Raw genomic sequence first — 12,300 nt, 5'->3', positions numbered from 1 at the left:
ATTTTTACTCTATTCTTTAATCGCTATTATGGTATCTACTCTTCTGAGAAATACATAGCCGACAGATTAAACTTTCCAAACCTTACCTCATGTCTAGAATTGTACAAGATCTAACGGATTTCACTATGTGTCTGTAATCTATTTAAAACATATATTTTTGGTCTAAAAATCGAGTATGTGCTGATAAGTGAGATGTTTCTAACTTCGCTTGGGTGATTAAGGGAAGTCTTTCCAGCTTTCCAACCAGAATTCATATTAATGACCTTAATACCAGATACTTCTTTAGTTTGGTTTTTTATTAGCCCTATCGAAGAACTTTCAGAATCCTGCCAGAGAGAACAGATTACCTCAGCTTGTAAACTCAAAGCCAAAGTGCGCAATAAAATATATCAGTAGATATCACGCAGCGATTTTATTGAAAAATTAACTGCATTGCATAAGAGAGGATGCTCCCATCCTTAAAAATTCAGCACTCAAAGTCATAAGATTGAGATTCAACCTCAAAAGAAGAAGAGAATACACACTTAAAGCAAATTCCGTCCAACAAAACTACGAGAACAGCGAATAAAAACCACAAAGGCTCGACTTAATAAAGGTGTAATTAACAACGGTGAGGTATTTAAAACACAACACTATTGCGTCTCAGTCGATAAAAGTAGTTAGCATATCATATCATTGAATACAAATAAACATATTCGCATATTTCGACGAAAATACTACATTTCTCCATCTACATACATATTTACCCTAAGAGGAGCAGATAATGAATGGCATGTTTAATTTTTGTCTCCGACAAGCAACCACCAACAACCAGCCACAAGCTAGCTGCAAAGGCAATTCCAAGGAAGATGTTATCAATATTTTAATGCACAGTCATGCTGAAAACTCAAACCACAACCAATTTGTTGCGGTGAACATATATAACTACATACATGTCAAATATGATGCTGAAAAAGCTTCTTGTCTTGCAGCAGTTAGATACAAATTTATTGACTTCTTTTTGGTGTATATATTGTTGTTGTTTATTTTCAATAATTTTTTAATTTCCACTTTCGTTGTCACAGATGTGATTGCCGAAATATTTTGCAAACGAAATTCGAATCATTTCACTCAGTTTTGTTAGTAATTTGCAAAAGTTCAGTTCATCTCTAAATTGACTTCGCATATTTGACATATTTGACTGAAGTTTTTTTGGAACATTTTAGTTATTCGGACTCCTTAGTTTTTAGTACAAGTTTTGGAGGCTAAAAGTTTGAAGAAGTGTGTGAGTTTTATTGCGGAAAATAGTAAAAGTTTCTAAAATGTTTAAAAAAATGTTCAAGGACAATAAAAATGCATTGACGTTGTTGCTGTTATTAGGATTTTTTGGAATTACTATGATTGAAGGTTTGTACATTATTTTTGGATGATACATATGTCATATGTTGAACTCTAATACGAATTAAAATGATATATAACATATGACTATGGGAGCTTTATTAATCACGTTTATGGCAACACTTTTGCCATAATGAATATTTTAAATTCTTCGAGCATGGTCATAACAGAACTGGACTAGAGCCCCTTTGACAATTATACCATTGAGTCCAAATAACGGAAGTAGTAGACACCTTGTTGGTGTCACTTTAACCAATAATTTACGTTCTTAATTCTCGTATTCATCAAATTTGTCGTCTTGTGGCCACTTGACTCATACTACCGCCTCGTGAAGGATTCGTTCAGCCGATTAGAAAGTGCTTAAGAAATATATGTCTGAAGATATCCCACACATTTTTTTCATCCCAAGAACCTTCTCTTTTGTCGGAACGGCCGTTATCCGACCACTATAGCAAATAGTCGCCATATAAATTGAACGATCGGCATCAGGTTGATTTATGGGAAACTTTTTTATTTGACGAGGTATCTTCACGAAATTTGGCATATGTTATTGCTTAAGACAATGGTGCGTTCTCCAAAGAAGTAGATCAAGTCACTATAGCCTACAGCTGCCATACAAATTGACCATTCTGTTTGTGTATTTAAAAACCTTCAAACCGCTTTATATACTTTTATTTTATCAATACATTTTAATTAATGTTAATTAATTAATGTAAATATTAAAATTTTGTATAGCAAAATAAAATCCTAAAAACACTTTAAAATTCCACAATAAAATACTCGATGACAATTTTTTTGATTATTTTTCATTTACATTAATAATTTTCATTAAGCAACTGTAAAATGGCTATCGTAGTATAATATTTACAAACAAATATACAACGTGTGTTCTAGAGGTAATGGCTACGGAATGCTGCCGTAAACCCTTGCACTTGTATATGAACTATGTGTAAATATAGAATATGTAAATCAAATTTTTACGATTATAAATTTTACTAACGGCGCTAAGGTGGAGTCTAAAGGTATTGGTAAAATTTAGTAATGATTTTAAAGTAATCAGTTGCCAAGCTCCGCCCACTAATGCCCGACAAGTGCGCACTTTTTTCCAGTAAAACCAAAAAAATTTTATTTCTTTCCATGTAGAATAAAACCTATGTGGTTTTATACATATATTTGTTAAAGTCAGTACTATGCATTAGTCACTATAACGGTGAAGTGTGGTGAGTATGACGTGTTAGATTTTTGTACGCTTATCATTTGCAAACATTCAAGGTTACAATACAACTATATTAAATGCTGGCGATAAAATAGCAAAAGTTTGTTTATGGATATGAATACAAGCAACATAAATTTGTTATATAATTGTTGACAAGCGAGCGATAAAGATAATATCACATATGAAATATATGAGTAAAGGGAAATTTTGTCATTTTAGTTTGAGGTTTAATGTCATTTCGATGTGTTTGTGTAGTTACTTGTGTATGCATATGTGTGGGAAAGAATTCGTATACTATTATCGATAATACTGCTCATATATTTGCATATGTATAGTATTATACATATAGTGTAGTGTTAAGTATATATGCAAATATAATATATGAGCATTATTATCGATAATAGTGTACAAAGTATACTATACAATATGTACATATGTATATACAATACATAATGTCTAGATTTTCAGAAAGGTTCTTCTTACAAAGTTGCAAACATATTATGTTTTGGTAATTATCACTGTTATCTATTCAAAAAATAATATTGACCACCAAGAACAAGGTTTGTGATAAGGTACAGACAATGCGTCTGCTAGCAGGGTATTATTATTGGCACTAACAACAATAACATGCGTGTTGACATAATGAAAATTATAATAAAACAACAAAAAACGTTAGCTTCGGTTGCACTGAAGCTTTAATACCCTTTATAGGTGCAATTCTTATATCATAAAAGTGTAAAACAAATAGATTTAACTTGATTTTGATATATGCTATAGTGGTCCGATCTGTGTCAGTCATTGTCTTGGGTAAAAATTCATGCGGGGGAATGAAAAATTTTTCCTTACAAGAACTTAATTTGATCGGTCAGTTTATATGACAGCTATTTGCTACAGTGGTCCGATATTGGCGATTCCAACAATTAAGCAACTTTTTGAGGAGAAAATAACATGCGCAAAATTTAATATAGACTCAGTTAATCACGCTGATCATTATAACAATCATGATTTCAAACTTTCTACTCTACTTCTTTCATAGCATAAAAAAGTCTAAGCGATAAATTGATGATTCTTTACAACAACAGAACAGATTCGTTGTTATTGTTTTAACAGAATTACACTACAAATATGTAATTAAAACGGTTTCCTAGTTAAGATCGCGATCTTGTCAACTTACTAGACTCTTGTTTCAAATACCAGTTTTTTGTACCCAACTGCGAACCGATACCTGCATTACTTAAGCTTAAGCGCTGTGTGCCAACTCTTGCCGAACATTAATAACTGTTAACGAAATTATCGTTGTTTCTTTTTCTCAACATTTTTGGAAGCTACATCTACGCTAATGGAGGTTCTTTCACTTCTGTACTGCAAAATCCAGCAAATTATCTATAATTTTGAGCAGATAACTTTTGACTGCTTCTGTAGAACTTGCTCAGTCTTGCCTTTGGCTAAGGTTAATTTTTTTCGGAATAAAGTTTTTTTGATTTCGAATGACTTCTTGGTTGACGATTGTTCCACTAAAAGCCGATAATTGTTTTGCTATATTAATTGTACTTTCTCGGTAGTTATTTGTCCAATCTTTGCCAATGACGTGTTCGATTCACCTCTAAAGTCTCAAAGTTTTTAGTCTACCCTCGATGATTATTCGATTATCAAGTAAAACTTTGTGCTCAGGTTTAATTGCCAATCTGTAGATTTACGTTTGTTTATTTTATCTGGCATAATTTAATATTCGCTGTAATATTCGGTTTTTTTTGTGTTCGAGTTTTGAACCCAAGAACCTTGAACTACTTAACAATCAACTCCCTTATTCAATTTATTTAAACTTTGCACTTTTTGTTGCAGTATTTCCTTCTTATGTTTCGAAAAAAGACTTTTAGATGTTTAACGTCCATCCATAATTTTGAATTCACAATTTCTTTAAAAGAAGTCTTTTGTAACATGTTATAATTAATGATAACTGTCCAGCGCGGAATTGTCTATTTGCTTATAGCACGATGCCCCGGACTCAATACGGGCATTTCATTAGAATAATATTTTACTACTTCTCCACAGCACTACAATGTTATGATTGCTACGATTGCGATGATGACGAGGATCTCAACGAACTACAAATCTGCGGCGAATTTGCCGTAAGTATTAAGCCCACTAAACGTATTTATAACAACAACTCAATCCAATTTTTATAAAAATTTTGCTACAACAACAAACTCTTCTAATAAGACAACACCAGCATCCGGGAATGGCGATAACTCAGAGAATATGGTTGTCGTAACAGGGAATACTACTCTAGGTCCTGGTAATACAACAAATACCGCAACAACAAGTAATACAACCAAAGAACCAACGTTCAATGAAGGCGACAGCGAAGATAATAGCGAGGATGAAGATGATGAGAATGACGTTGATGAATATGATGATGAATGGCGTTTTCAACCCAGTCGACATATGTCCAGCAGAACGGGTGATGACGTGTGCTATGTAGTGAAACTGAAAGGTGGGCGGTAAAAAAAAAATACAAAATTAATAATTAATAATTTTTTTTATTTTCTTGTGAATTTTTTATAAAATTATTATTATTTGTTAATTAGTCAATGACACCATCATTACGAAACGTGGTTGTGCAACATTTTTGGATGACGATGACACTTGTAAATCCGTTTCTGCTGGCTTAAACCTACAAACTTGTCACCTATGTGAAGCGGATGGTTGCAATAAATTCACTGGTTATGGTGACGATTGGGGTGCTCTGTGGAATGGTGTTGAAAAAGTAAATGCGGAACTTTGGTTTATTTTACCATTGTTAATTTTACTGACTTTTTTAAAATATTAAATGAAATTGATTATTTAAAAAACAATAATAATATTAATTTCTTAAATTTATTTTAGATTTTGTGTATACCTATCAGTCACAAATAGAACTTAACCTAGCAATCGAAATATCGTTGTCCTTTTTTTTTCATGCTAGACGTTTTCGATCCTCTCCTCCTACTTGTTATCGCTTATTATCATCGCTGATCGATTTTGCAACGAAAAACTTTCTCAAAAGTACTTTATTTAGTCGTCGTTGATTGATATTTTAAAAACACAGAAATCTTCGCCAAGAAGAGTGACAGATCGTTCGAAGGAATAATATTATATGGTATACATATGCCCTCCAAATGTTCATTCTTCTTCGTCTTCTTGAACGTGATAAAATAACGCAACTTCCCATAATGGATTTAGATCAATCTACTTCTTACGGTAATAAAGCACAGTAGTTTGTAGCCTAAAGTTCCATCGTCTGAAACTATCACTAGATCGAAACATCTACATTGAATCACACGAAAAAGTTCGAAAGCAATATTTCTAAATTTTCGGCAAGTCGATTATGTTTTCTCTGACTTTCGTAAACCCAACTATATTTATATTCAATTAAATAACATTGGGTATTAAACGAGGATTAGAAAATATGTATAGTTTTAAACTCCTGAAATGATTGTGTGATATAAAAGTTTAAGAAAAGTTTTGAATAGGTATTTTGGCTATGGAAAAATGCTGTAGAAATAAAAATCAAAGGGAAAAATTAATTAAAAATCAAATTAAAACCACAATATTGTTTTTCATTTTACTGTCAAATAATTACCCATTTGAAACAAAGAAACAATCTTCTGTCGAAGCAATTAAATTTTATGACCAAAACGTAATGGGTTTGAAAAGAATTACTACTTTCTAGAAAAGTAAATCACTTCGAGCGGTGACTTCACTGTCACAATCGTTTACCAAAAGTTCCTTAATACAACTGTCAACATTCCAAAAACATATAATCAATTACACGTTGCAACATAAATTGTTTTCAGGTATTTTCAGGCGTATTGATAAGTTTCGAACTACATTCGATTGACTTGTTCTACATACTCGAAATATTCTTTTTTAATCATGGCATTTGTCAAAATGACAGCAGTTGAAACCAAAATTCATATTTATATGCGAAGGTGTGAGGACGTATGTGTGTCATAATTTACGACACCGAAGTCGATAAACTCATTGAGGTACAAGTGTCGCGTAATCAGTTGGTAAATAGGTACGTATGAGAGTGAACCGAATCCTTTTGATTTATTGTATATATTTACTCGTATATTTATTTTTGGGATCTTACCATAAACTAAAAGAATTTTTAATATATTTATTTACATACACTTATGTCATTGTTTATTACTTTAATTTAGACAAAGTAAAATATAGGGCTGCCAAGTATTTGTTGATATGAATTAAAAACAAGAAAAAGCGTTAACTTCGGTTGTACCGAAGCTATAATACCCTTCACAAATAACAAGGTTCCTTACAAGAACTTGATTCCGATCTAATTTCCTGAAGATACCTTGTCAAATGAAAGAACAAGCACTTAATTCCGATCGTTCAGTTTGTATGGCAGATATATGTTATAGTGGTACGATATCGGCCGTTCCGACAAATGAGTAGCATGTTAGTGAGGAAAGGCTTAAAAACTGAGCATGATTAACATAAAAAAGAGCTTACATTAAAAAAGATATTAGAGTTATCTTATTTCTATTGAAATATATAAAGATATTTATTTTTTATTTTTTTTTCTGTTGAATATTGAAACAAAATGCATCAAAAAGATCTAGTATAGGTAATTTGAAATAAAAATAAATATTACTTTGAAAGTTTTAAAATTGAGGTACTAGCCATCGCACAAAATACTGATTATTCAATCTTCATTAAACATATTTTGAAAGAGAGTTACCAAACTTTGAAAAAAGTATAAATTATGACTTAAGATTTGTATACCATATATAAAGTACTCGTAATAAGAAGTACGTTCAAAAATTTTCGTGTGCTCTACAAGATACTTGTATATTGGAAAAAAGTATCTACCTCTCGCAAAAAGAAAAACTAAAAATATCTCAATATGTGTTTATATACAGTTTATTACATATTTTGGATTAGAGTTACCGATTAACTAAAAAAATAAAAATATACAATTAAATTAAATTGCATCTAACTTAAAATAATTAATTACGTTTTTTCAAAAAATTTGCAAAGTATTCATTTTATATAATTTTTTTTTAATAGAGTTACCAAGTATCTAAAAAAGTAAAAATAATAATAAATATGTATTGCATGTATATGTATATTAATAAAAGGCATGTACTGTGTGACTTCTTTTATTTCAATTTTAATTTTTAAATTTTTTAACAGTTTTTGAGCCTTTCCGTTCCACTTAGAAAAAATATAACTATGATAATCGAATATTGGAAATGTATATATTATTTTTATAAGTTTCATCTGCAAATGAACCATGAATATGAGATTCTTTACTAAAAAGATATTGTTGAAACAAATAAAAATTTAACAGGGTTGCCACATATTTTTTATTATTTTTTAAAGTTATAATATTAATTGCATTGCATTGAATAAAAGTCATTTTGCTTTAAAAATATAATTTAGTGTTGCTTTATTTAATAATTTATTACTATTGTTTAATTATTTTCAACTACGAAATTCTTAAACACGTAGAGATAATTATTTGAAATATAATATTTATTTAGCTATTTTTGATATGTAAACAACTATACGTTTATACATTTCCATATGTAAGCGCATTTCAAAATTTTTATAGACAACTAATGACATCTAATGATATATACTTAAATACTTAATATTTATCTAAGAAAATCACTACCTATCTTATAAGCAGGTGCTTAAAGACCATTTAATGTACTCGTAAAAATTACCATACACTTGCTATCAGTTGTATTTGACCGATAATAGGAACAACATATATACATATGTTGGCATATTTTTATAAGTAGTCTCACACATAGGCATATATTTACGCACATATTAACGAAATCGATTAAGTGTTGATAAACTGATAATAAAATTTGGGTTCGCCATTTGGAAAAATTATTTATGACTATCGCAAATTGTACATTGTCATAAAAATTATGACTTCACTTTTATAATTGTTAATTGTTTGCGAATATTTGTGGTAAAATTGATTAAAGCCTTATGTGATTTTATGATTTCGCGCAAAGCAAAATCAAATTTATCAACACACAAAACTGTAATCAAAGCATTTATGGCATTAAGACATGAGTTTTCAATTGAGGATAGTAAATTAAATGTAAGCGAGCTATGACCATCGAAACATACTACATTTCAATTAGATCATCAGTTTTAAGTTAGATTTTTATTTCAGTAAATGAGAAATACTAAGGCGTTAGCACTATCGGTTAATAATAATAGTTACAATGGTAGTAGAAATAGCAGTAATAATAATGGCAATAGTAGTGAGAATAATCATATATTTATATTTTTTGTTATTAAAAATCATTACTTTCAGTTTAATTCATTCCCTCATACCATTTAATTTTTTTAAATATTTTTAAAACATATTGTTTAATTTAATTTTTATAATATTTTCTGCAATTTATTAATTTTTATTTTTTTATTTTAGTGTTCGTTTTCCTAATGTTATTTATTAACTTTTAATTTATACAAATTAATCTTAAATTTACTTAAAATTTGAAAAAATTATTTTATTTTTATTCATTATTTAATTTTTTTTCATTTTACTGTATTTTTTTAACTTTTGTTCTTTTTTGGTGTTATATAACATATTTTTATCATTTAAAATTTTTTTCTTGTCTTTTTATCCAATAGTAAACAATCGAATTTGCTCGATATAAATAACAATATGTGTTATCACCGTAATGCGAACGTAGCCAACCAAAGTAAAAAGCGTACGATGTATGTTCGTGCGTATCGCAAAAAAAAGGTAAATATAGATAATAAAATTGTCAAGAGCTTTCACTTTGGATATTTATTACTATTAGGGTGAGTAAGTATTTCAATATTTAAAAAATATTTTTTTTATATTTAAATATTATTATAAATATTTATATGTATATTCATGACATTTAATTTATTAATTGCTATACTTAAAATCTTTAATTTTAATTTTTTTAAGTAATTCAATTATTTCTAATCTTTTTGAGCTTATAGCTTAAACTGTCATTGGTTAAATCAACATTTGTTATTTCAAAAACTAAATATTTTAATGATTTGTAAGGGCATGTAATCAAACAATATAAAATATAATTTTTCTTTGTTTACCAAATAAGCACACCCTAATATTAAATTTTAATTAATCTGCACTTGCCACTACAATATATATATACATATATACGTTTTCAATTCATTTATTTGTTGAGTGCTCTTAGTCAAGATTAATTTCAATGGTTGTCAATAAAGTGTGCAATTTTACTCATTACTCGCAATCAATCAATTATATTGAAATTAATATAATTTGGAATTCATTCATAATTCTGTACAATTAATTGCTTTCAACTTTACACACTTTCAGCTATGTGTTCACGATACACTTTGAGATAATAAAATAATGACTATCTGTCTATATAAGTACACTCTTGTTAATATTAGAACAATTTAAAATGCGTTCATACCTTTTTGATGAATCAGATAGTAATTAAAATATAAAATAAAAAGCAGACATTAATGAGGGCAATTAGCATTTTTCACAACATAATAATGTCAAATTAAAGAATTTCTTAATTAACTTCAATTCTCTGTTATGACTTAAGAATTGAAAAGTTATAATCTAATATTGATTTTAACTTCAGACATATTAAAAGTTATTTAATGATCAAGAATAATGACGAATACTATGATACGGTCTAGTCATGGTGAAGGCTTAAAAACTTACGATCGTCTAGCTACGTTATTTCTTATTAACACTAGAACTACGAAGATTTACCATATAACTATTTCAAATAGATCTCTCTCTCTCTGAAAATTAAAAGCGTAAAAAAATCTATAATGTTATTATATACATAAATTTAATAAAAAATCATGACATTATCGTAAAATATTAAATAGGAATAAAGAGGAAATGGTATAAATAAATGATGCAACCGGTCATTTTGATCGGTTCGTAGTTCTAGTGTTAAAGAAACGATAGTTTGGCTCTTTAGAAGTATTTATACAAACAATGTTCTCAAAAAAAACGGCAGTAATATAGAAATGTGGATTAAGCTTCAAGAAAGAAACTACTTTAATAAATAGTTATACAGTCATATAATTTATTTACTTCTAAATTATACTATCTTTTTGAAGGCTTGTATAACTCTGTCAAGTTTGAAGAAAGGTGAATTGTGCACCAAGAAGACAAAACTTCAATGTTTGCGACCTCTCAAATGAGTGAAAACGTTTGTATACTAAACTTGGTAGTGTTTCTTAACTGGAAGACCTAGTTTAAGCGGAAGCTAAGTAAATTGAAAGGGCTTTCTTTCGGATTGATATACAAAATGTTGGTATATAAATAAAAATCTCATTTGTTGGAACTTCCGCTCACTATTAATCGGTCGCTTCACGACAATCGGTTTTATGTTTCCGTAACCTTTTGTTCTGAGTATAATATAAATATTCATGCTTTAGATGTAACCAAAGATCGTATCTATAAAACTGGGAGAATTTTTGTGATATAGCTAATAGAAAAGATATGTGGCCTACCTTCACTCTAGGCAGCATGGCATGAAAAGTACTATGCTTAATTTTTGTTTCGAAAACAAGAATCCAGAGACCGAGAGAGTTATGGTGGTTGCGAATCCAATATATTATATAAGTACAGAAGAAAGAAATATAAATTTAACATATAATTGGTACACAAACTAACCAGCGCTTCTGTAGCAGCTGTATGTAGAAATTCGTTAAGCGGAAATGTTACAAAAAGCCTTTTTAAATCAGAATACGCCAGAGCAATTATAATAAAATCAAATTTATTTCAGGGGTTATGTATATCGAATGAAGTGTTTTGGTATGTATGTATGTATAAAGAAATCATCGCCAATTTTAAAAGTTGACTGCAAAATCGAATCGGCGTCACGTCAATACAGCAAAAAATTAATTGCGAATTGATATGTTTACACTTTTAGGTAAAATATACATAAATATGTACATTTCTCCATACTGTAAAGGCAACCAGCTGTAAGTATATTTCGACGGAAAAAGCCAACAGCTATAATTATTTACAACAAATAACTGTTTTTATATGTTAAGATTTTCGTTATATATTAATGAAATGAAATATATTTATATAGTAGTCTGTTATACATAATATTAAAGAATCCTCAGCTGCGCTTGAACAACAAAACTTGTTGCGGAAACATTTGCCATTTTCAATGCGTCGATCCATTTTAGTAAAATAGAATATGTAAAATATATATACAAGCATATGTAATGTCTATATACAGACGCTTGCTGTAATTGCAATTATAAAATTTTTGTGTGATTTTTGCTGCGGTAGTTTCTTAATTCACTTGAAAAAAGTTGCTGAGTCACAAATTAAATATTTTATTTTGTGTAAAAACCGTTAGCGCTTCTTAATAAGGCGATACTCTCTTTCGGCGATCATTGGACAGTTCAAAATTTGCATAGTTTTTTAAATTTGTTACTAAAATGTTATCAAGTCACGTATTGTGAAATCAAATACTTGTACAAGGAAATTGAAAGAAGTATTTACGATAATTATTAAATTTGACATAAGAACACGCTGGAAAGAGGGAAGCAAACGAAGCTAATGCATAATCTATGCTGTTAGTGAGTTCTTGCGCTAAAAATAATCTTTTGAGAGATGTATTTTTATTTTGAGTTGAGCAGTATATTTAAGGGCTACAGCATATAAC

At 29.3% G+C, this 12,300-nt stretch overlaps 1 protein-coding gene across 1 annotated transcript; it reads left to right on the top strand.

Annotated features, from left to right (window-relative positions):
* Positions 1–1,104: 1,104 nt before the first annotated feature.
* On the top strand, positions 1,105–5,530 carry LOC106615567 (uncharacterized). The gene is made up of 4 exons (XM_036358792.2): positions 1,105–1,386; positions 4,646–4,722; positions 4,814–5,087; positions 5,182–5,530. Exons 1-4 carry the CDS (start codon positions 1,302–1,304, stop codon positions 5,421–5,423), a joined length of 678 nt encoding a protein of 225 aa, XP_036214685.2. The 5' UTR covers positions 1,105–1,301; the 3' UTR covers positions 5,424–5,530.
* The last annotated feature ends 6,770 nt before the right edge of the window (positions 5,531–12,300 follow it).

The sequence above is a fragment of the Bactrocera oleae genome, chromosome 3 (assembly GCF_042242935.1).
Source record: "Bactrocera oleae isolate idBacOlea1 chromosome 3, idBacOlea1, whole genome shotgun sequence".
Lineage (NCBI taxonomy): Eukaryota > Metazoa > Arthropoda > Insecta > Diptera > Tephritidae > Bactrocera > Bactrocera oleae.
Note: the sequence above shows the minus strand (reverse complement) of the source record. Positions and strands in the feature narration are given on the sequence as shown.